Consider the following 24,953-nt stretch of genomic DNA (forward strand, 5'->3'; position numbering starts at 1 on the left):
TCAGCACTTCCATCATTTTGTCATCAGTACTAAATTGCCTTCATGTTCTCCGCTTCTCCCTTTGACTCCACTGCTCCAGCATATCCCTCTTTCTGCTCTTCCATCATTACATCTCCATCACTGCTCTCCCGGTTATTCTCTCCACACTGCCCTTTCTCACACTGATGACGTTCTCCACGTTGCTCCTTCTACCAAGCCATTTCTCTCTCTTAGTGATGCTCTTTGTTCTCCCTGCAGGGTGAGGCAGGTTCTTCTGGTGAGAACGGCGCGCCCGGACCGATGGTGAGTAACCCAAACAACATAATTCCGCACTTATCTGCAAGGATGCAGAGCGGTTCAAATGCACTAATCAAGACGAGAGACGAGCTTACAAAGACGTCGAGATCCACCCAGACACACATTTATAATATTACGTTCCATCAGAATTATTTCTCCAGAAATAAATGAACGGTGCACCAAAATCTTATTTATTCACTTTTTGTTTTTTCCAATCCTCTCTTTAGGGCCCCCGTGGTCTTCCGGGTGAGAGGGGCCGACCCGGACCTCCCGGGTCTGCTGTGAGTATTCCATTCTATTTCGTTAGACCACCGGTGAAAACTATTGCCTAAGGATTGATCACTTTGCTTACAGTGATTATTGAACATAAGTGGAATTTCGTACACCGCAGCAGCTATGCAGATGTTAACATAGAATGTGGTGTCGACCACATTTAGTTGGGTCAGTAGCGTCATCGTCCATATTTAAAAAACTTTTGCTTAATTTGGAAATATATCATGTCTTCCATATGGGTTGAATGGTAACGTCAGTCCTCATGCTCTTGGTGCAGTAGTAGGTCTTAATTTATTATACGAGTGGCATATGTTCTATTTTATTTGCCGATGTTTTCAAAGCGAGCTTTAGCGTTGGGTTTAATCCGTTGTTTGGCACCGAGTGTCCTGTCAAGGGTTCCTTGTCTTTTGTTCTTCAGGGCTGTGAATCTGCAGCCTTTCAGCGTCATGTTTAGCACCTGAACGACTGCGGTGCCATCTGCCCCAGCTGTGTTGTTACATTTGACTGCAAGGTGTGTTCAGTAAATAAGTACTTTAGCAAACCTGTCTTTTCTCAGGGTGCTCGTGGAAACGATGGCTCTCCAGGCCCCGCTGGCCCCCCTGTGAGTACTGCCCCCACTTTCGTGACCGTTTTTGGATTATTATTGTGTCTCGTATTTTTATTGTAATGGGAGTGCAATATGTTTCCAAATGGTTCAGAGAAGATGGAAAAGCTGCATCTTAAAGCGGAATCTTATGACTCTCTTTTTCTCTCTCTCTACGTCAGGGGCCTGTTGGTCCAGCTGGTGCTCCAGGCTTCCCTGGTTCCCCAGGTGCCAAGGTATGTACTTCATTGCTCTATCTATCTATCTGTCTATCTATCTATCTATCTATCTATCTATCTATCTATCTATCTATCTGTCTGTCTCTCGGTCTCCGTGGCTCTTTCTTTCTCTTTTTTTTTGTCTCTCCTTCTCTCTATCCTTCCTTCTCATTCTCTCAGGCTTGGTGTTCATATCGAAGGTTGAATTCCTGGGCTAAACTCCAGGAAGTCTGGGAAGGGGCAAAGATTGGGTTCTTTCAAATGAACACTAAACTTCCAAGAGAAAAGAGACCACAACCAATTGGACAAGACACTGTATTTATAGTTATATGTCTATATATATATATAAATGTATATAAAGCCATAGAGATTGGGAATAAGTGAATTTTAAAGTGCCAAGAAACAGGAAGAAAGACTTCATAGGAAAAGACTGGAAAGAGTGAAACTGGAGAAGGCAGCATGGAAAGAGTTCCCAGCTGTGTGGAAAACCGGAGGGAGAGGGATGTAAGTGTATTTTCACATCTGCTCGCCTGGGACTGATCTCTTTTCCCTGAATAGTTAAGAGAAGTCTCTATGGCCAGCCTCCGCAGCTGTAGGCCCGCTGCAGGTAGTATTGACGCCACTGCCCTCCAGAATCAGGGAATTTATTAATTGCCCTCGGAGGGAGAAATGGGCACGGCTTGGACAGCCTCTCCTCCCAAGGCCTGTCTGTCTCGGTAATCCCTTTAAAGGAAAGAAACCAATGTTCTGCAGATGCACCTGCATGTGTGCGCACACATGGGAAGCCTGAAGTAAGCAGGCTTTCATTTTAGTGTTTGTCCATGAAAGACTTTTCTGTGTAACTTCAGACAGGTACCCCAGTGCTCTTGCAAATCCCGGTTTTGTTTTTTTTTTTTTTGCCTTCCTTGCTGTCCCTGTTGTGATCATCCTAAGCTGTTACCACAGCAACAGTTCAGGAATATTGCTAGCTTTCCTCTGCTCTGCTCTGTCCTTTTCCTTTTTTTGGTATGTAATAACATTTTCCCCATGTTTTCAATATGGGCCCCTCAGTGGATTCATGCTACAGCCAGATTACACCTCTGCCAGATGGAAGCTAAGTGTTCCCCATAGATGTGAAAAAAGAAATTAGATTACAACTTTAAATTGCACCTTATAACCGTAAGATACATAACAGTGTATTATGTCAAAGTTGTACACTTGTAAAACTGAGCTAAGTAGTGAGGAATTCCATTCAGTGAGTTGCCCCGTGAGTATGATGTCACCACGGCTTGCTCTCATTGGCTGATGGCAGGAGTGGGTGTGTCCATTTGCTGCTTCTGGAATCTGTTATGTGCTGAGCTTTTTGTAATGCATTTATTAGGCACAGTTTGAAAAAAATTGCACTACAACACCAGAAAAATATATAATTTTAAAATAGAAAAGTAGTTTTGAAAATAGGTGGGAGAGCACACCCAAGCTTTGCTTTATTTCTTACTGTACGAATGCATTTCGGCAGGATGTCGTCCTCAGCGCACATGTACATTTTGTGAGGAATGACATAATCAGGCTGATATTATGTTATTTTTGCACTCAAAGCTTACACTTACAGCCCTGTATTTTTGTACCCTTGTAGTACAGTCACTTTTTCGCTGCTGCTCTCAGCTGTCGGTCCAGTGACATCATAACTCCTTACATAATCTATGTATTGTATTTATGTCTCCCACCTTTTTCTGACTTGTTGGATGTTTTTTTGGTTTACTGGCACCCAAGCACTCGTTTCTGACACTGATTTGAGCGCAAAAAAAGCTGTACAGCCCAAAAAACGGGTAGATCATTGTCAGCACCTTACAAATCAAACATTGTACATCTCCGTGGCAGAAATCATCAGCTAAATGAATAAAACATAATAAAAGGAACCTAGATGCTTACGTTACGTTACAGGTACTATATGAGTTTCAGACCTTACAGACCTCTTAGAGAGAAGCATTTACTGTAGTGGAACATGACACAGCCAGTCTTAACTTCATTTATTTGTGCAGAATATTATTTCTTTGTTGAAGCAATGCTGGCAGTCACATTTTAATGGAGACACTCACACAGGCGAGTGTCTGTGACTGTCTGCATCAAAATACAGTTTTGCTTTTGATTCCTTGGCTCCAGTTGACCCCAGACTCTCTGTCATCCCCGTCTAGGGTGAAGCTGGTCCCACGGGTGCTCGTGGACCTGAGGGAGCCCAGGGACCCCGCGGCGAATCCGGAACGCCAGGATCTCCCGGACCTTCTGGTCCTTCTGTAAGTACCTCTGAGAATGGTGAAAACCCTGAAAAGACATAAAACACAGTCAGAATTCAGATTAGCTCTGGCTTAACTGTGGCACAAGTAGATCTATGGTTCACCCTGTAAAGCAGTCCTGTTTCTTACATACTAAGCTCCTTTAGAAGGACTGTAAGTTTTCAGATGACTTGTGCCATACATGTTGTACGTTATTCTCAAAGTACCACCAACATGTTGGCAGTGTGCAGACACTGAGAACGAAGAGACCCAACAGTTGACATCACCACGCTTAACACACAGCTCACCAAAACCCATTGGCTTATTCTCCTCTTTGTGTTTTGTGCCACTTGGATTCTTAGCCCACACTATAAATCAACGAAAACTTCAAACCTTATATTTGCAGGAAGATTGTAGCCGTGCCATTATAGGTCCTTTAATTTTGTATGTCACAACAGAGCTGTTTCTCTGCAGGGTAACCCTGGTACCGACGGTATCCCTGGAGCCAAGGGATCTGTTGTAAGTACATATACTGTGACCTGTTTTTTTGTGCTCTACTTTCAAAAGAAAGTAATTTTACGAACGAGCGCTCAAAACTAACTGCACAGTTCTTATGCATTTAAATGACTTTATCCTCTGATCATTTTTCTTATCAATTAATAATTTATCTATACTAGATTATACATCCCACCTCAATATGTAGCGGAATAAATATAAAGGCCAAACACAGAGCATTTATGTTGTCTGGTGTCAGCTCTATAGATGTGCACATCTAGGGATATTAAATTAATTAAGCTGCACACTTGGACAGTGTGTTCAACATATTTTCCGAAGGGACAAACACAGACACCAATGCAGCTAAAATCTCCCGGCCTGAAATCCTGCCTCTCAGCGCATTCACGTATAATTAGCAGTCAGACACAACAACAAACACAAAATGCAGCCCAGGGCAGTTCCAAGTCACATTGAGCTGTTTGCTCACGAGACGCTTGCGGAGGAGGAGGCCGGATCAGCGCGCCGCTGCTGCAGGTGATCCGAACCCGGGCTTCAGGCACCTGTATCCGCTTCACAGTCGCTAGTTGTCAGTCTGCCATCGGGTGACACGTTCTCAAATCATAGCGATGTCACCAAAGTCGAGCACAAGATGAACGTGAGAAGGGCCTGTTTGAAAATCACATTATACAAATTAATTTAAATACAACGGAAACGTGAAAATTAACTCGACTAAATTTTCCTGGGCTGCGAAGATGGTCCGTTAAAAAAGATAAATAAATGAAGGAAGTGCATTTGTAACCTTTCATTCCTAATAATTGACCTAATTCCTTGTATCTCAGCACAGGGCACTAATTCAAATTCCCAGTAGAATACAAATACATTGCAAGTTTAATGGGCTCCGTTTTTCATCTCGAGCCAGTTATAATTTGCCATTTTATTTAATTATTTCATAAAATGGAAGAAGATAATCCTCTTAAAATATTGTCAAATAGCTGTAGCGCAAGTGCGTCGAGCCATTTTAAAGGCAGTTTCAAACCGAGGTGCCGGGAAACACAACCGAAAGGAGCGTTTGCTGTTTCAATTGTACTTAAAGCAGCGAGGGGTTGTGCATCATCTCATTCCAGTTGTAGATTCATAAGCAATAAGCTTCCAGACAAAAAACATCTGTTTATTACCAAAATAACTGCTTTTTTTCAATATGTTTTTAAACATCCCTCCCACAGAACCTAATGGCTATAATTATGACCAGCTGCTAAGGTATAAAATATAGCCAGATCCAATAGGTGATGTAACACAGGTTCAAACTCCAAATTTCTGGAACCGAAAACAAAACCTGGCTCAGATAAAGACTTCTTTATTGTCAACGTAGAGTTTCTTTGAAATAGTTTCCTTTTTTTTTTGTATATCACCTAACATATTACATTCTTAAGACAAATGCCTGCCATTTTTATATTTACAAACACGCTGAAATTATTTTATTCATTAACAGTAGAAATAAGCCCCAATACTGGTATATATCTGTGAAGGTTTAATGTAATACTATAGTTCACGGATGGGCGATACGATACTAAAACTAGGGATCACACTTTCTCTGGCTAAGGTACAGAGTTATTAAGATGTGTGTTATTATGCAGTAATTTGCTTGGGTAAAATTCACATTACTGTAGTTTTTTGGGAATAAAATGTATTGTGAATTATTATTTATCTGTGGATTATGGCAGCAGTTATTCTCTAGTACATTAAATTCAGTTAAATTAGCCTTTTTTCTCATTATCCAAGTGTAACGTGTGTCACTGCGTGAGAAGAGCGCCCTGTAAAAATAAACTGAATTGAATAACGAAATTCAGTTTTTGCTGCTCCCAGCCTGATGCAACATACAAATACAGAAGATATAATATTGCAAAGGCATTAGTAGCACCAAAGTGCGTCTCTGTTTCGTGCCCTTGGCCTGTGTAAATAGTTGTTACGTATCTTCGGGAAATGAAATTCGCACAGCTTATATTACAGCCAAATGGGCCATTTGGAGATGAAGACTTGATTACAGCTGAGTGAGACTATGTCCCTCCAAACACATCAGGACCGCGCCTGCGAATTTCGCCCAGCCCCGTAGGGATGAAGGAGTGATCCTGGCTTTGTTTTTCACCTGCAGGGAGCTCCTGGTATTGCTGGCGCTCCTGGCTTCCCAGGACCCCGTGGACCCCCTGGACCTCAGGGAGCCACGGGACCTCTAGGGCCCAAAGGGCAGTCGGTGGGTCTCCGTTCTCTCAGTGCTCTTAGGCTGTAGGATGGAGTGTGTTTGATGTGCAGCGTTTGTTGTTTTTTGTCAAGTCCGTGCAATTCAATTGTTTCTACTTTTCTCGCGATCAAATGCCGTCATAAATATTTTTATAACCCAGTCCCGTCGTCGGAAGGTTTTATTCTCTAATAAGTTATTTAACTAGAGATTAGAGAACTTATGACAACGTTAAATGTTAGGCTACAATATGCTGCAGCTGTCACATCTGTCTCTCTGCCCTTTCTTATAGGGTGACCCTGGTATTCCAGGGTTCAAGGGTGAAGCAGGTCCCAAAGGAGAGCAAGTGAGTACTTTTCAGCCCTCTGTTCCCTCAGTGTCAGTCCAGGACATCGGCTCTCAGTTAGTTCTGCCTACCACTGTATGACCAGCTGAGAAAAAACAACAAATATATGAAAATGAAAATGAAAAAAAGTGATCCATTTTCAATTTATTTCGCTTACAGTTTGGAACATACATTTTTGTGTTTAAATGTTGGGTTCCAAAATTCCTTCTCAGACAAAGGTAGTTTATTACTGTCAATGTATTTCAATGCAAAAGGCTTACGTGTTAATATTGTTGCATATTACGTATTGATTACTTAAATATTATATATTAGTTGTCATGCATTACTATATGATACATATTATCTTTCAGATGTTTGAGGTTCTTTAAATTATAAAATAAAAAATAACAGTATACCTGGTCAATCAATAGTATCAGTTATGCATTTTTTACCTTATTAACCTTGTTGTGTGCTGTATGCACATTATTTTCAAGCCCTTATCCTATTAGTGGGATTGGGTTTCTGCCTTCAGTGCATGATATCAATATTCAGTTCCTACTACACTCTGTCCTCAGTGGAGTTGCTGCAATGTAAATGATGGCACATTGACTTTTAAGCATTCTGTTAAATTGACCTACATTTATTCATTTAGCTGGTGCTTTTCTCCAAAGCAGCTTAAAATGTTAAGTTACCTACAGTTGTTTAACCATTTATACATCTGAGTAACTTTAGCGGAGCAATTCAGGGTAAGTACCTTGCTCAAGGGTATTATAGCTGCACATATGAATTGAACCTGTAAGCTTTGGGTCCAAAGGCAGCAGCTTTAATCACTACACTACCAGCTGTCCTCTCAGGCTAATGTAAATTTAACCCAACAGAATTTCTTCAATGTGCAAACAGGAAAACCCTGCCCACACACTTGCTTCAGTTTGGCACTAGTAGGGGCCATGAGTGCCACTCTACATGGGTGATGGACACTTCGCGTGCTTCCCAGAAGGGGACGCTAAACATCATGCCACTCCTTGGGCCCCTGAAGGTTCCCAGAAGAGTTCACCCACTATCAGTCACTATCTATGCCATTGAAAGGTTGTAGCTGTCACAAGCCTATCCCACAAGCATAGGGCACTAGGCTAGGCAGGGTACACCCCAGGTAGGGTGCCTGTCCATTGCAGGACAATCACAAACATTCATTCCACTACACATGTTACAACCATTTTAAAGTCACCCATCTACATGAAATGCCCTGAGCAGTTTTTAAAACCATCTTCAGCTACAGGAAAATGAGAAGAAAACAGTGATTTGCCTTGTTAAAAAATGAATTTTTAAAAATTCTGGCACCGATGTTCACCCTTGAACATGCTAAAGTTTTATTTGCAATCTAAAACTGTTTTGCAAGTAATATCATCCTCAGTGTATGACAAACTTTTCTTTACTACATGGCATAAGTATATGCATAAATAAACCATGAAAAAAAAGGTGTTCTAATACAAAAAAATTCTACTTAAAATACAGAATTCAAGCGGAGAAAAAAATATGCCGTATGTCTGAAAAACTGTTATATTGTTGCTTATTATTATTTATGAGAAAATTAAAAATAGATGTGATTTAAGACTGCAAGACCTATTCGAAGGATGAAGTGCGCGCACTGCAGTTTGTAAAGCCAATTGATGGAAGTTGCGGTATTTGGCCACCAGGGGGTGCTGTTTCTTCGCCGTTCCTCCAGGCACGTGAACTGCTGTAAACAACCTCCAGACCCTGTTCCTGTTCTAAGGCTGATAAAATAATTAGCATGTTTGCTCATCATAGTTCTGTTTCTGAGCTTGGAATATTTGCAGGGATTGCTCTGTTGTCCAGCATTTGACATGCTTCCATGATCTAGGATTAGCCTGAATTTTTGCATAGATTTTCTGTAATTGATAGTTAGATTTGCATTCAGAAAGAATTTAGTTAATCCTCTGTAATTGCAATGTTTTTCGGCTATTGCATATTATCACTTTGATGGCGAGCAAAAAAAAATGGTCATGGACAAATTGTGGAACTCCTCGGCACAGCCAAGTTTCTCTGGCTGGTGCTCCGTTGTTGCCAACAGGTGTGAGGGGCATTACTGAGGTATATGTGTGCCTTCCTCATTCAGGGCCCCGCTGGACTTCAGGGTCCTCTTGGCCCAGCAGGAGAGGAGGGCAAGAGGGGACCCAGAGGAGAGCCTGGTGCTGCGGGCCCAATTGGACCTCCTGGCGAGAGAGTGGGTTCTACAATCACACCGTGTATCAGTTACATAGGATGAGCCTTTCACCAGTCTACTACACTGATGACTCTGAGCAGAGACTACCTCATTTTGCCCATATTATCAATTCAGAACACATATCGCATATTAAGTAATTTCCCATAAATCCCAAACTACAAACTTTGCACCAAAAACTGAATCAGAATTATTTTGGGCTGATAATGCAAGTTTTTTTAATTATTTTATATGTATTGAATGCCACAAAAGTATGACACGTAAGCTATGAAATGTACAATCGTTTATCTTGTCATCAAGCATAAAATCCTTTATCTTAAGATAAGTTTCCCTTAAAATTTAAATAACTATTGGTCTACTGTCATAGATCACAATTAACTGCATATGGTCTACACCATAGTGATAACAAGATGTGAGAGGTTTTGTTCTTGGTTGAAATTGCTGCAAAGCTGAAAATCCCTATTCCTTCTGTTTTCAGGGCGCTCCCGGTAACCGTGGTTTCCCAGGTCAGGATGGTGTGGCTGGTCCCAAGGTAGGTGTTGTCATGGCTACTTGCCTCAGGGGAGGTCATTTTTCCAATGAGATAGAAAACTGCTGCACAGTGTGAAAAGTCCTGCCCAAAACAGCATGGGGTTTGTTATAATCGTGCTGAGCTTGTATTAGAAAATCAACGAAACGTCTACAAATCAATAAGAAATTATCACTCATCCGCCAACTTTTTCAGGTGAAAGGTTGTCTTATGTACTGACATAGAAAACTGAACAATCTTCGACTGCAGTATTTTACAGGACACTATTGATCCAAGTTTTTTTAAAAAAATTTAAATTCTTTAACAAACGATTACGAAAGTATTCTTACCATACACTTATTTACGTGTTTATTTAGAATTTGGCAGCGTGGATGTCTTTCATAATTACACCAAATGTCTAGACTGTAGCCTTCAACTCTCAAGAAGCAGTAAAAGAGTAAACCACGAACTTAAGCAGTTAGTGCCATCAGCAAAAAGTAAATTTGACTTTTTTTTCCTCTGTGACTTATGGGTAAAAGATTCACACTCTTCTGAACAGAAGGTGGCTTAGACTAGTTGTAGGTCGACTTACTAGGTGTGTTTGATTTCTCCTTAAACCGCTTTCACCATGATTGGTATTTATGTATATTGCTTTAATAAAAGTGAAAGTAATGTTGTGGGGTGACACATTCTTACTGGAAGCCAGCACAGTTCATATGTTCCATTTCTTTAATGCAATTAATTTATTTAAACAATTTAATTCTTTCATCCCAACAACAACTCTCACATTACCAACTTAATTCAGTGAAAGATATGAACATATATCTATCTGTGGATGTCTGTCTATATTAAAAATCTCTTGCTTTATGTCTGTCTTTACAGCTAATTTACAAGAGAGGATTAAAACCATTATGTATTTGCATTTTTCTTCCTATGTATTCCAGCAGAATTCATCTTGAGTTATTTGGTGTTTATTTTCTTTGAAATGCCCCCGTAATTCAGCCAGTTGTACTAAAGTCTAGGTGAAGATAAAGACAACAAAAGGATGACTTTTCTATCTCTGGCTGTCTTCCCCACTTCTACAGGGTGCCCCTGGTGAGCGTGGACCTCAGGGTGTGTCTGGACCCAAGGGTGCCACAGGTGACCCAGGCCGCCCTGGAGAGCCTGGTCTGCCTGGAGCAAGGGTAAGTAACATTTGCGGTAGTAACTCAGGTAGCAACCATGTAATGATATATTGCTGTTCTTTAAATGATGTCTCTCTGCGTCCTTTTCACAGGGTCTTACCGGTCGCTCTGGTGATTCTGGTCCTCAAGGCAAAGTTGGCCCATCAGTAAGTTACCATTTCTTGTATCATCTGTGTTGCTTTAGTGTCTCTTCAGTTCATTCGCTCTGTCTTGATTCAAGAAAATTATTCTGTAAACATGTACTTGTCGTTTTCACACCTTCACAACAAGGTTGATGGTCCAGTGAACAGAATGCATGTAGCAGCATGATCATGTTGGTATAGAATGTCTAGAATACCTGGTAAAGAACTCACATTTCTTTTTATACTTTCACCTTCCCAAACAGACCAAATGAAACGATCCACACTCCAGCCCACCCATTAGAGTCCATTTTCTCTGAGTGCTGTCTTTTACCTCTTCAAGGGTGCTCCTGGTGAGGATGGCCGCCCTGGACCTCCTGGTCCCCAAGGAGCACGCGGTCAACCTGGTGTGATGGGCTTCCCTGGGCCCAAGGGAGCCACCGTGAGTCTTTCTTAGCTCACTGAAAAAAGAAAATAGCCATTCAGGGGTTGTCACTGGAGGTCATACTGACCAGAGTTTGCTCACTTTCTCCCTCCAGGAGAGTAAATTGATGTATGTCACCATATCTGAATATGGATAACGTGAGCTAATGCAGAACGTGTGTTAATATTGTTCGCGCTTTATTTCTATAATTACCTCTTCAACAATATGAATTCCTCTCTGATCAGGGTGAGCCTGGCAAACCAGGGGAGAAAGGACTGGCTGGTGCTCCAGGTCTCAGAGTAAGTGATTTTTCTGCCTTCCTGTACCCAAAGGGTGATCTGTATTTTGAATAATTAATAAATGAACCTCTGCATCAGTTTAGCTTGATATCAGTCCTTTTTTAAGTTGCTTGGTTAATTTATAAAAGGATTTGTGATATCACTGGTAAACAATGAGGAGGTGTAGATTATGACGTCAGTAGGTTATGAACCTTAGTTGCACATCTTTCTGGTGTCACAGCAGTTGTATCTCGGAGACAAACCCATGTGTATTATAGGCCCAGTGATCTGTGAACTTGCCATTTTAATTACAGCTATCAGACCTAACTCCCCACCAAAGAGACTGTGCCTTCTGGCTGTGACTGATAAGATGCTTTTCCCACAGGGTCTGCCTGGGAAAGATGGTGAGACCGGTGCTGCCGGCCCCCCTGGCCCAGCTGTAAGTTCTCCTATAACATTTATCTCTCCCCTGCTTGATCAGATACCTGCCTTATCTTCTCATTTCCTCACACCAGCAAACCCGTGAACTGGTCATTATCCCTTTGCTCTCAGGAGAGCACAATTATTCAGCTCTTTTAAACTTCCAACACATCTGAAAAAAAAAAAAAAAAAAAACGTAATGGTTTTCCGCACTGACAGTTTAATACTGAAAATAACCGTGTTTCAGACACACTCTGATGTAGGCGATCCTTTATGAAATGTAGCTGGTAATTTTCCCACACTGTAATTTGTACTTCTGATCACAAGGCTGACCACTGAGTTTAATTTTAGTGATGCTGTCATTGTCCGCTTTCATGTACGATGAAATGTGTCATATATGTGAGGGGCTACGTTGTTGACCCTGATCACATATCAGTTCAAAACTGTCCAGCTACCCTTCTTCTTAAGAAGGTCACTTTCAAAGATGTTAATGTCAGCAGTCATAATAATGGTTGTGTTTTAACGCTTCTTCTTGATTCATCCTGATTCCATTTTATCGTATCAGGGACCTGCCGGAGAGAGAGGAGAACAAGGTCAGCCTGGACCCTCTGGGTTCCAGGTGAGCATGATACATGTCGTTGTGCCATAGTGTATCACAAACCATAGACATCCTATTGATAGTATCAGGTGCATTCACTTGACCAGGTGATTAAAAATATATGTTTATTGTGTTATTTATTATTTGTTTTTATCTCTCAGTACTGATCCCTCTGCTTTTTTATAGGGTCTTCCTGGACCTCCTGGCCCCCCTGGTGAGGGAGGCAAGCCTGGTGACCAGGTAAGGAAGTCTGTAATCGTGTGACACATCAGCAATTCCATACAGAGATTTAATACAGCAAATAAATTAATTGATTTCTTAATGGAAAATATAAGGGTAACATGTAGCGTAGCTTTTAATGACACTGGATATGTACTTTGATGGTTGCCAGTTTTAATCCCCCTCCCACCACTATTGTTGTACCTTCCAATAAGTGATAAAATATAATTCTTGACTGTGGTTTCCTTTACAAGGACCCAAGCTGCAGGTTTGTAACCAAACTATGCACAGGAATGTGCTATTATAGGGACGGCTGGTAGCGTACTGGTTTGCGCTACTGCCTTTGGCCTCAAAACTTGGAGGCTGGATTCCCACCTTGAGCTGTAGTACCCTTGGGCACTTACCCTAAATTGCTCCAGTGAAATTACCTAGCTGTATCAATGGGCAAATAATTCTAAGTACCATAACACTAATAATAATAATAATAATAAGAGAGGTGCAATGATAAATGAACTCATTCGAGTCCCCACTGTCCTATACTACCAACAGTGCTGAGGCAGCCCAGGAAACGGATTGACCTCTGTTACTGTGGGTGCGAGGGATAACACTCTTCCCTTGCTTACTCATAGCCAAACCTTTGCTCACTCAATGCCTTCAGTGTAATCCCATGGAACCATACACCTTTAAGTGTGTTACCTCATCAGTTGAAACCTTTAGTCCAGTAGGAGGACCCAAAGGTTGCAGGTTCAATTCCCACCTCTGACTGTTGTACTGTTGAGCAAGGTACTTACCCTAAATTGCTCCAGTAAAATTACCCAGCTGTATAAATGGGTGAATAATTGTAAGTAGCTTAACATTGTAAGTCACTTTGGAAAATAACATCTGCTAAATGAATAAATGTAAATGTAGATGGCCCACCAGACTATAAGTGTTTCCAAAGATTTCTCCGATACCAAAATGCAGCAAACCAATGGGTCAAGGCTTCTCGCAGAGATATAAGATTTGACATATACAGAGAAAAATTGTAAAAAAACTAAAAATTACCATAATTTTTCTTTAATAAAACACGTTTAGAATCAGCTGATTATATTTATGTTTTCAGTTTTATTCTAAAGAAAAATAAATAAGTTCTGCTTGGGGGATTTTGGATTAAAATCACCTGCCTGTTGAAAGAATGTATGTGGCGACTTCACGTTTGAGTCCTGGTCTGATTTGTTGTTTTGGGCTACACTGTTAATAATGTACATTTAATTTCAAGTGTTAAAATTTTCTTCTCAATGCAGGGTGTTCCTGGAGAGGCTGGGGCTGCTGGTGCAACTGGACCCAGAGTGAGTCCAGACACACTATCTTTGTGTCTTCTTCATTCCTTTACTAAACCACAGTTTCACTCCGCTGTACACTCAGAATAACAGTGAACTTTCTCGCAGGGTGAGCGTGGTTTCCCTGGAGAGAGAGGAAGCGCTGGACCTCAAGGCTTACAGGGGCCTCGCGGGCTGCCCGGAACTCCTGGAACTGATGGACCGAAGGTGAGGAAGCCACTGACGTGCATTAATACCATCAAACACATTACTGGAATGTACTTCAAGTGAAATATTCTAATGGTACCAGTGTACTGGGTATTTCTCTCAGGCTTTTAAAGATTCGATTCTGTACTACAAGTCATTCTGTATAGCCAATACAAAATACTATATACAGCACAGTAAAGCATCTTTTTCCTCTGTCTTCAGCTAGTACCTCTTTGTTAACTAAGAGTACAATAGTTATACCTTATTACTTTGCATTATGTTGTTCAGTGAGCCATTGAATGTTTTCATCATGATGTCAAAGTGAGGTGTTAGGGTTAGGTGTTAAGTGCTCACACACAGCCTTCATCTGCTTTAACTGAAGCACATTAACAAAGTTGTTCTTTTCACCCATCTAATTAATTGGGGGTGATGTTCAGAGGTCTGGGAACAGACTTGGGGAGGCAATAAATACCCAGGAGAACTGCAGTTACATATGAAACTATCTACCACATGGTTGCTTGCGTTTGTCTTGTTCCTGTAGGTGTTTCCCTCCCTCTAGTGGCACTGAATCCTTACTTATCCGTGACTGTTACAGGGAGCCATTGGGCCAGGCGGCCCCCCGGGTGCTCAGGGACCTCCTGGCCTTCAGGGCATGCCTGGCGAAAGAGGACCTTCTGGTATTCCTGGACCTAAGGGTGACAGAGTGAGTGACAAATATCTCAAAAAGTCCACTTTCACCTCCTCACTTTATAAATTAATATACAGCATATGTTGATTTATTTATTCGCTTGTTTTCCCTCAGTAATATTAAGTTCAATGTACGAAATGCTGTTCTCGAAATATTTTACTGAAATCTCAGTCTTTACTTTCTGGCTGCTGTTACACTAGTTTTAAGAAGGTGGTTTACTTTATTGTCAACTCAGACCAGCTCAATATTTTTTGATGTGACTGGAAGTGCTGATGGCACTCTGTCTGTCCCACAGGGTGACAACGGTGAGAAAGGACCTGAGGGCGCGCCTGGAAAAGATGGCTCCAGAGTTAGTATTGATCTGTTCTGCTCATCCTGCTCCTTTGGCCCTCAGATGATGCCCAGTAATGGAAAGATATTTTCTCTGACTCTTTAGATATCCGTTCAAGGGAAAGGAATATTCCTCAGTCTTTAAAAAAAAAAAAAAAATGGGATTTTGGAATTCAAAATCTTATGGGATCTTGATTCTAGTAGAAAAAATGAAGATTCAGTTAGAAAGCTATTTGTATAGTAATCCACTGGTATGACAGACAATGCCAAATGTAGGAAGTTTCTCCATGATGCATGATATTAGTGATTCAAAGAAACCAAATAGCTTGCTTAACAAAGCATTAAGTTGTTGGTTTGATGGCAAAAATAGTTATTTTAGATATTATATAGAAATATTTTTATGCATTTAGCTGGTGTTTTTTTCTACAAAGCAGCTATGTTGCACTGCTTACAATGATTTACCCATTCATACAGCAGGATAATTTTTCCTAGAGCAAGTTAGTGTAAGTACATTGCCCAAAGGTAACATAGGAGGTGGTGGGATTTGAACCTAAGTCCTTCAAGTGGAAGGGTCCTGCTGCCTCCTGCCATATAGCTTACATGAAACATTGGCACTTACAGGCTTTTCTTGTTCTTTAAGGGGTTAACCGGCCCAATTGGTCCTCCTGGTCCAGGTGGTCCCAACGGTGAGAAGGTAATTATTCCTGTTTGAATTAATCATTTTTTTCAGGGTAGTTAAATTTTACACCTCAGTGTCTCTCCATAAATAAATGTCTGACTTCTCCACTCTTTCACTCTGTCCTTCCCCAGGGTGAATCCGGACCTGCTGGTCCCCCTGGAGCTCCTGGTACTCGCGGTGCACCTGTGAGTGCTCTTCTCTCTCCTGGACATGCAGTTTTTTGTTGCTAGCTGAACGAACTATACATGTTAATGTACAGCCTGTACGAAAAGGAGCTGTTCTGCATTATCCGGGAGTCTCAGCGCTGCTGCTAGATTAGCAGTATTTCCTTAATCAATAAAATCACACCTACCCTTCCCTGAATATTTGTTCTGCGCGCACCTTTATCTATGGCAAGTTATGATTTTTACGTTTTACATGTTTACAATGCAGACATGCTGTGTACTCAGACGTTCCGGTCAGGATTCAAACCTAGAAGGCTCATATCACTGTCAGGTTTTAGAACTGGAAAAAATACCGTGCGCACTGTGTCTGTTTCCTCTCAATGGAAGCGCAATACTCTCTGCTTTTGGTTGCCGTAGAAACAGCTAAGGTCCCAAAAAGTTCACCCAAAAAAAATGTGTGTGTGTCTGTGTCTCTGTGTGTGTGTGTGTGTCTGTGTAGCTGCATTGTTGATATGATTATTTTTGTTAATGTCACTGATGGGTCACATCCTCGCTCTTCTCTCTGCCAGGGTGACCGTGGTGAGACTGGTCCCCCTGGGCCTGCTGGCTTTGCTGGTCCTCCTGTAAGTATGACCGTCATGAGGGCACACCTTCATTTTGTCAGTAATAGGTCCCGAAAGATGCAAGGTTTTATAAGCATTATGATCATGATGATAATCATTATTATAAGGAGTAAGCAATACATTATGATAAGTTCTGAAGATCACTGGCTAAAATGTTAAATTATTTTGTACTCCTTCTTCAGTCTCCCATCACATACATGCAGGTATCTTATGAAAAAACTATAAATCATTATTCCCTGTTCTGGCCATTTCTTGCATACAGTTAAATACTAAAAGACAGAAAATTTGTTTATTCTTCGATCAGTCAGAGGGTTCAATCTGATTGGGTATAAAAAGGGAAACTTGATCATTTCACCTTTCTTTTCCCACCCAAGGGTGCAGATGGTCAGCCTGGAGCTAAGGGAGATCAAGGTGAGGTTGGACAGAAGGGTGATGCTGGAGCACCTGGCCCCCAGGGACCTTCTGGAGCCCCAGGGCCACAGGTTAATTTTCACCCCTTTACCTGTGAAAGTATAAAATTATTCTTCTCTGCTGTATGTTAGGTGAAGCCTTGTCACTTCCTGCGGTAGTAGTACATCTTGATTCGTAAAGATTGCAGGCTGACAGTTGTCTGGGTTATCAATTGAAAGCAATTTCTTTTCACTGTAATTGCCTCTCCTGTGATGATCGAAGATAGGGCTAAAAATGATTTCCATTGCTGTATTTGTTATGTAAGGGAGAAAACAGACTTCACTGTGTGCTACAGTGTGTAACCATCATTGTTTCACTTCTGGTTACGCAATGTGACATTTACGGTACAGAATGCATTCACAGGAGGAAGAAAAAAGCTGAACACTGCACTATGTGCGTAGTTTTAAACTTGTGTCTTTTCCTTTATTCCAGGGTCCCACAGGTGTATCTGGACCCAAAGGTGCCCGTGGTGCACAAGGACCCCCTGTGAGTAAATCTCAGCACCCTTATGGTCATTAACACTAATAGATAGCTTGCTCCTAGATTTAGGATGTGTTTTTAGAATGAAAAAAATGTTGTTGACAGTGATTCATTACAGTTCTAAATCTCTGCATAGATGGACATTAATATTATAATATCATCTTATATTTTTTCAGAGCCATTGCTAAATCTGCTCAGTTTAATTAACTGTTTTATGGTAAGAAATATTATTTTGATCTGTATCTTAATCGCTCTCATTTCCTTTCCACCATGATAGGGTGCAACCGGATTCCCTGGTGCAGCAGGCAGAGTCGGACCCCCTGGTCCCAACGTAAGTTGCAGAGTCCCGTTTCTGAACCTGCAATCTCCTCTTCATTCTACTCAAAAATCCCTTAGTTCACCTATAAAATCACCTTGACAATTCTGTGTGTAATGTAGATGGCCCTTTCTTTTGGTGTTTGGCATCCTTGTTCAAAGGGTGAAGTTGTGTTATCACATCATTCACATCATAAATGTTAGTCTTATATTATAGATTTTTTAGGTCTTCGGAAAGGAACATCTACATACAGCTACATGAGGATGTGTACAGCCTAACCTTCTCCTTATCTACCCTTCTTATGACATTATCCGTGGAAAATATTTTAACAGAGTCATTGTCAAGGAATACAGTTTCATTTAGCGCAGCATACAGTATAGTTAAAATGCATTAATTTTTACATCTATATGCTTAGCAAATATCTTTGCTTATATAAATAGATCAAGGGTTAATTTAGATTATTTTTACTTATAGTGCATACCACATGCATGCTGTTATTACTACATACAGTATATTCTGATTATTAATTTCATAGACATCAGATTTTGTGCCAGGTGAGAAAATTTCTATTTATTCATTTGGTGTATCTTCAAAATGCGGTCTGTGACGGCTGTAGATTCCAGTCCTTTGAAGCAAATGTGAGCTTGTTTTAATAAACAAGGAATGTTACAGTAATGCATCAGTGCTCCATCTGATCATTTACTTCATAGCAAAACGTTCTGTGTGTATTTATAATACAGAAGAAAAGGTCATTTGTTTTTTTGTAATGCAAAACAATTATAGTACAGCAGAAAAAGGGTGCAGTGTGAACTCTTTATTGCCTAATTAAGGTCCCAGAAATAGTCTGTATATGATATAACTAAGGTCAAGCACTGCTTTTGAATTTCTCTGAAAATGTGGTAATGGAAAAAAAAAATGTATTGGTCATTGTTTTCATGATGATGATTATGATTACAATTGCACAGATGATGATGATGATGATTATGATGATGAGAATCATTATTATTGTTATAGCTGTTGTTCTTATTGTTTTTCTTGTTGTGGTTAACAGTGTGTATATTATGCTGTGCTTAGGACGAAAGGGGAATGGACATGATGACACACTACTGATATTCCCCTTGTTCCCTGCTAGGGTAATCCTGGTCCTGCTGGCCCTGCTGGTCCTCCTGGAAAAGATGGCCCCAAGGGTGTCCGTGGTGATGGTGGCCCCCCAGGTAGACAGGGAGACCCTGGGCTTCGAGGTCCTGCTGGCACACCTGGAGAGAAAGGAGAGCCTGGAGAGGATGGACCCCCTGTGAGTCCACAGTACAATTTCTCTTAGGTTTACTGTGGTAATCCGTAGTGTGGGTTGCATTAGTTCCTCATCCTTCATTTTCTCTCTGGCTCTGAATTGATGGCTGAGGTCCATTGATCACGCAATCAAGACTGTATTGTGACAGTAAAACGAGAGCACTCAGCTTCTACTCACAGAACAGCTGTAATCTCATCTAAAGCACCCCACCAGTCTTATATGTTCAGTCTGATGCCAATGTCATTGCAGTGCTTTCTTCCAGTGTCTGTCCTACTGTATTCCACCAAGACACATTCTTAATACAGTCCCAAAAGAAATATGTCGGTCTTTACATGTTAATAAGTACTGTAACTTATGAACCACAGCATATTTATTTATTTACTGTAATAATTATTTGTCAGATATATTTTACATAAGGGGGGATGCGGTGGCGCAGTGGGTTGGACCGCAGTCCTGCTCTTTGGTGGGTCTGGGGTTCGAGTCCCGCTTGGGGTGCCTTGCGACGGACTGGCGTCCCGTCCTGGGTGTGTCCCCTTCCCTCTCCGGCCTTACGCCCTGTGTTGCCGGGTAGGCTCCGGTTTCCCGTGACCCCGTGAGGGACAAGCGGTTCTGAAAATGTATGTGTGTGTGTGTATTTTACATAAGTCAGTATTTGTGTTTTCTGCACAATGTAAAAGTTATATGTTTTATACGTGAATAACTAATTGTCTCACTGTTTGTCACCAGGGTCCAGATGGTCCCTCTGGCCCACAGGGTCTGGCTGGACAGCGTGGTATTGTTGGTCTGCCTGGACAGCGTGGTGAGAGAGGTTTCCCTGGCCTTCCTGGTCCCTCTGTAAGTAACACATTTCCACACACTTAAATAAATACAAAGACACAAGCACACAATCATGAAGAAACTGTGTGTAACAACAAGAGCCCCCAGTTCATCAGCTGACCTATAAATATTATCAAAATATAGTGGTCTATATCACAAAGTACAGTATGCATTTATAGATTCAAATTCCTAGGCCACAGTAAAAGCAACCATAAATCCGTATATCAAGTTAGGTCATTTCATCTGTATTTCAATTTATGCGACACCAGAATGTAATAGTGATGCTCAAAATGTGTTTAATGTTCATGCAGCAAGAAGAATGGGTGAAGAGTTGAAATGCATTCATCGGTTGGCTCAGATATATTCAGTCATTTGAATAATGCCTACATGTTTTAAGCAATGACACCCTTTGGCCCTTCTTCTCAGGGTGAACCTGGCAAGCAAGGTGCTCCGGGTACAGCAGGTGACCGTGGACCCCCTGGGCCTGTGGGACCCCCTGGATTGACTGGTCCTGCTGGAGAGCCTGGAAGAGAAGTCAGTCTTTGTACTTCTACAACACGTCTGTGCTATGTCACCATGGCATGGGAGCGTTTCAGTATTCAAAACAACTTAGTCTAGACCAGTAAAATCCCTACACATCAAAAGACCACAAAACACAGTACTGATTCAGCCTGATCAAAACTGAGAAAAATCCTTGAGTACTGCAAGAGCTAGTATGAATGATTAATAGACTGCTGTAGTCCAAAGAGGTAGGTCTTGTCTTTTCAGATAGAGAGCATCAGTGATGATGCAGCTCTGGTATCTGTTGGCAACTTATTTCACCAGTTGGTAATTTTGGAAGGAAAAGGCTATTGGCAAACAGCAGGATCTTGAGTCTGAATGTTATCAAGACACCAAAGGTAGCAGGTGGCCAGGAGCTGAAGTGGTGAGAGCACAGTATGTGAGAACCAGGGTCTTAAATTTAATCTGCCTTTGATGGGGAGTAAAGAAGTGTGAGGTACAAAACAGTGGGGTACTTTGAATATACCAGGGTATAGAGTTGTGTGTTAGCTGCAGGGGCTGCACAGCTGAAGCAGGGTGGCCATCCAGCAGGGAGTTTCAGTAATCCAGTTTAGACTGGACCAGGACCTTGAGCAGCAGCTTCTCACTAATAATGCTGAATAAAAACATGATTTTGTGGATTTTGTGATCATAATAGTGGCAGGAGCAGATCACAGGAATGAGCTGGTAGAATGACAGAGATGTGATCAGTTTAACACCAAGGCAACTTCAAGATGGATGAGAAGGGAGAAATGGTGACAGTATCAGTATCTACACAAAACTGTGAGTATCAAAGGCAGGAAAGGTGAAAATGGAAAGCACAGTGTGTCGTCTTTACAGAAGTTCTCCTTCTAGTGATTCACATCTGTCCAGATAGTGTGTGTTGGTCGATAGATATTTCATTAGACACATGAGAATTACAAGAGAGGAGTGAGAGGAAGACGTGGTTCTCGTCAGCATAGCAATGGCAGGAAAAATGGATATATACAAGAGAAGAGGTCCCAGTGTCGAACCTTAAATGAGATTTAGAGAGGAACAGGTACCCTATCGTAAGGCGTAAATATTAAATATTCAATAATATTAAATAATCTGAATATTCAAAATATTCAGATTCACTGGAGTTCTAAATTTCCTTGTTTCATGCAATTCAGTTGGTGCAAAGAGGTTTCCTTGAAAAGACGGATGGATATTTTGCCTGAAGGTTACAGCAATATACTGAAACATTAATTAAGTGGTGTTAAATAATCAGTTTTGTAATTTCTTGTAAGTGCTCAAACATCTGTGTTGTCCCACAGGGCAACCCTGGGTCTGATGGGCCCCCAGGTAGAGATGGTGCCACTGGAATCAAGGTGAGCCTTGTCTGGATCCACATTTACACTATGTATACTTAACTTTATATCTATAAATAAAAATATGTACCATGACACCTTATTGCAATAATTGTCCATTTTTAATACTCACTTCAACCATGTGCAATATGGCACAAACCATTAATTATCTTCTCCCTTCCCTACAGGGTGACCGAGGTAACACTGGTCCTGCTGGTGCTCCAGGAGCCCCAGGTGCACCTGGAGCCCCAGGTCCCGTGGGTCCCACTGGCAAGCAGGGAGACAGAGGAGAGGCTGTGAGTACCAAATCTCTTCTCTTCAGACTTGATAAGAGGATTTTCGAACCAATGGTAGCCTCACCTGTAGACCAAAAGTGTACAAATCACTGATGTGTGCGCAGCAGATCTTCAGGAGAGACAAACTGTGAAAATCTGAAAATCAGGCAGAGGTGATTCCCTGCTTCCTGCATGACAGGGAGAAAAGAACCTGGTGGGCTTTCAGACTGACGTCAGAGTGACAAGGTGTTTATCTTATGTGGAAATCCATCCTGGAAAATGCATTGTAAGAGGCACAGAGACTCATGAGTAAACATGAGAGCAGGAAAATAGATCTTACAGAAATGAATGTGCCTCAACTGCAAAGAATGATTCAGAAAGCGGGTTGTGAGAAGTGAAAATAGCATCCCCAGAAGATGTGCCTTGTGGAAAGTTCTGAAAAAGAAAGCTGGTAGTCTTGATTTCAAGAGACTGGGAAATGTTCTTCTAAGAGGATTAAGTCAGCACTTTGGAGGTCAAAACAGAGATTGCAGAATGGGTCCAAGGATGTAGAAGCCTGTAAAAGGTGCGGGGATTGGAAAATACAGTTTTGCTTTTAGACCTTGGATACCAGTGGAGTGATTTGGTGTCAATTAAAGACTGAACAAACAGTAATCCTTCTACTCTGAGAGATAATGACCTCAAGGCTTTCACTGACATGATCTGGTATCCATTAAATTTTGACAGTGAAGAAACTACTGCTGGACGTCTACACGTGGATTACACATGGAGTTCTTAATGAGTTGCAGTGTTACACTGAGTGTTTGCCATGATCAGCCACTGTCTGCTTTGTGTTTCTTCACAGGGAGCTCAAGGACCTGCAGGACCATCTGGGCCGGCTGGGGCCAGAGGAATGCCTGTGGGTGTCCATGTTCCCATTGCTGTCTATGACCTTGTTGTCTGTCCTGTTTCCATCCCTCTCCCTGATACATAAACTCATAACATCAAGATCGCACACTTCACTGACTGATGCTGTCCCACACACCCTGCCACCCTAACTGTATCACTCATAAAGAGAACTAGAAAATAACCGAGGCATAGCAATCACAACCATACACTACAAACGCTGATGTCTCGTACACAGTGTGTCAAAAGATTGCTTTGCAGACTGTCTCCGTTGTCTGATGTATAACACTTGTCCACTGATACTCCTGTACATATTTACTGTGTCCGTATGTACACACTACAAGCACATTGTCTGTAAGCATTCGGTCTAGAGTGCTCTATATACATATAATTGGTGTCCACATACTACAGCATTGTGTCTGTAGCTCTGTTTACACGGACACTCCTTTACACGTAGGCTTGTTCATACAGTCTAGATTCACTACTCAGCAACCTGTACAGTGCACCCACTTATAGACCACCATTCCTCAACTGCTGCCAGGTACTCATCAGTAGGTTTGTCTTCTTTCTGCCTTAGGGGCCTCAAGGGCCACGTGGAGATAAGGGTGAGGCAGGCGAAGCTGGTGAGAGGGGACAGAAGGGACACCGCGGTTTCACCGGTCTGCAGGGTCTGCCTGGACCTCCTGTAAGTGACTCAGATACTTCCACATTCCCTCTGTCCTGAAAGCAGCAGTCTGGTGGACTTTATGGACTACACTTCCTCTGAGATTCATCATATTACCACATTACAGTTTCATATGAGGGTTAGGGTCAAAATTATTTTACAGGCAATCTTACGTAGAAAACAAAAAAAACAGAGCCTAGCAAATCAAGAATGTTAAAAAAATCTGTGTAGAAAAATGTGTTTTCAGTAAAACGTCAGACAATGGTAACCTGAATAGTGTATGATGTACATGGCCTGTCTTTCCAAACCTTATGGTTGGTTGATTTCTTTAAAGGGTCAAGCTGGAGACCAGGGTGCTTCTGGACCTGCTGGCCCCAGTGGAGCAAGAGTAAGTATGGAAGTGTGGAGTAGTAGTGAAATATCTTGATTGTCATTATTTTGCATTCAAAACTGAGTTGTACAATAAAGACCGTCCGTAGCCTGGTAAAGTGAAGAATGTGGATTGTTTGATAAATCAATCATGTTGCTTTAGGGTCCCCCAGGCCCTGTTGGTCCTGCCGGAAAAGATGGAGCCAACGGTCTGCCTGGTCCTATTGGACCCCCTGGTCCCCGTGGTCGTTCTGGAGAAACTGGTCCAGCTGTAAGCACACATGTTTCTTCAGTACATAGAGAAAAAAATAATCCCAATAATTTCTATTATGGACACTGTAATATCAGTGTACCCTTTCTCTCAAATTTAAACATGCTTAATGATATGTGAGGTTTGGAAGAAGAAATTCAAAATAGGTTTCTTGTCAAAACATTTTTATTTTGATTACATGCAACACAAAAACATAACTATGTAACTCTTTCTGACCTGATCTTTAGGGTCCTCCTGGTAACCCTGGACCCCCTGGTCTTCCTGGTCCTCCTGGCCCTGGTATCGACATGTCTGCATTTGCAGGCTTGTCTCAGCCTGAGAAGGGCCCTGATCCCCTCAGGTACATGAGGGCTGACCAGGCCTCTGGTAACCTGCGTCAACATGATGCCGATGTGGACGCTACCCTCAAGTCCCTCAACAACCAGATTGAGAACATCCGCAGCCCAGATGGGTCCAAGAAGAACCCAGCCCGCACCTGCAGGGACCTCAAGCTCTGCCACCCTGACTGGAAGAGCGGTGAGTGGGAAAGGGAGGATGACAGCCGTCATCTGGTTGCTTAGTTCACATGACAGATAAATATGTGTTCACCACCCGTCTTGTCACAACACACGGTTTGATCTAGCATCTCTATTGGTTTC

The 24,953-nt window shown here is 41.7% G+C and overlaps 1 protein-coding gene across 1 annotated transcript in view; it reads left to right on the plus strand.

Annotated features, from left to right (window-relative positions):
* col2a1b (collagen, type II, alpha 1b) overlaps positions 1 to 24,953 on the plus strand; it is a 44,090-nt gene that overhangs the window by 17,130 nt on the left and 2,007 nt on the right. Inside the window, 37 exon segments of the mRNA XM_018742303.2 lie at positions 238 to 282; positions 504 to 557; positions 1,106 to 1,150; positions 1,315 to 1,368; positions 3,522 to 3,620; positions 4,074 to 4,118; positions 6,244 to 6,342; positions 6,620 to 6,673; positions 8,787 to 8,894; positions 9,370 to 9,423; positions 10,485 to 10,583; positions 10,676 to 10,729; positions 11,046 to 11,144; positions 11,372 to 11,425; positions 11,790 to 11,843; positions 12,390 to 12,443; positions 12,609 to 12,662; positions 13,925 to 13,969; positions 14,069 to 14,167; positions 14,742 to 14,849; positions 15,130 to 15,183; positions 15,805 to 15,858; positions 15,975 to 16,028; positions 16,577 to 16,630; positions 17,005 to 17,112; positions 17,513 to 17,566; positions 17,838 to 17,891; positions 19,009 to 19,170; positions 19,894 to 20,001; positions 20,410 to 20,517; positions 21,819 to 21,872; positions 22,040 to 22,147; positions 22,971 to 23,024; positions 23,589 to 23,696; positions 24,010 to 24,063; positions 24,208 to 24,315; positions 24,543 to 24,831. Of these exon segments, the coding sequence (XP_018597819.2) occupies positions 238 to 282; positions 504 to 557; positions 1,106 to 1,150; positions 1,315 to 1,368; positions 3,522 to 3,620; positions 4,074 to 4,118; positions 6,244 to 6,342; positions 6,620 to 6,673; positions 8,787 to 8,894; positions 9,370 to 9,423; positions 10,485 to 10,583; positions 10,676 to 10,729; positions 11,046 to 11,144; positions 11,372 to 11,425; positions 11,790 to 11,843; positions 12,390 to 12,443; positions 12,609 to 12,662; positions 13,925 to 13,969; positions 14,069 to 14,167; positions 14,742 to 14,849; positions 15,130 to 15,183; positions 15,805 to 15,858; positions 15,975 to 16,028; positions 16,577 to 16,630; positions 17,005 to 17,112; positions 17,513 to 17,566; positions 17,838 to 17,891; positions 19,009 to 19,170; positions 19,894 to 20,001; positions 20,410 to 20,517; positions 21,819 to 21,872; positions 22,040 to 22,147; positions 22,971 to 23,024; positions 23,589 to 23,696; positions 24,010 to 24,063; positions 24,208 to 24,315; positions 24,543 to 24,831 (2,962 nt within the window).

This window comes from Scleropages formosus, chromosome 22, assembly GCF_900964775.1.
Source record: "Scleropages formosus chromosome 22, fSclFor1.1, whole genome shotgun sequence".
NCBI classification, from domain to species: domain Eukaryota; kingdom Metazoa; phylum Chordata; class Actinopteri; order Osteoglossiformes; family Osteoglossidae; genus Scleropages; species Scleropages formosus.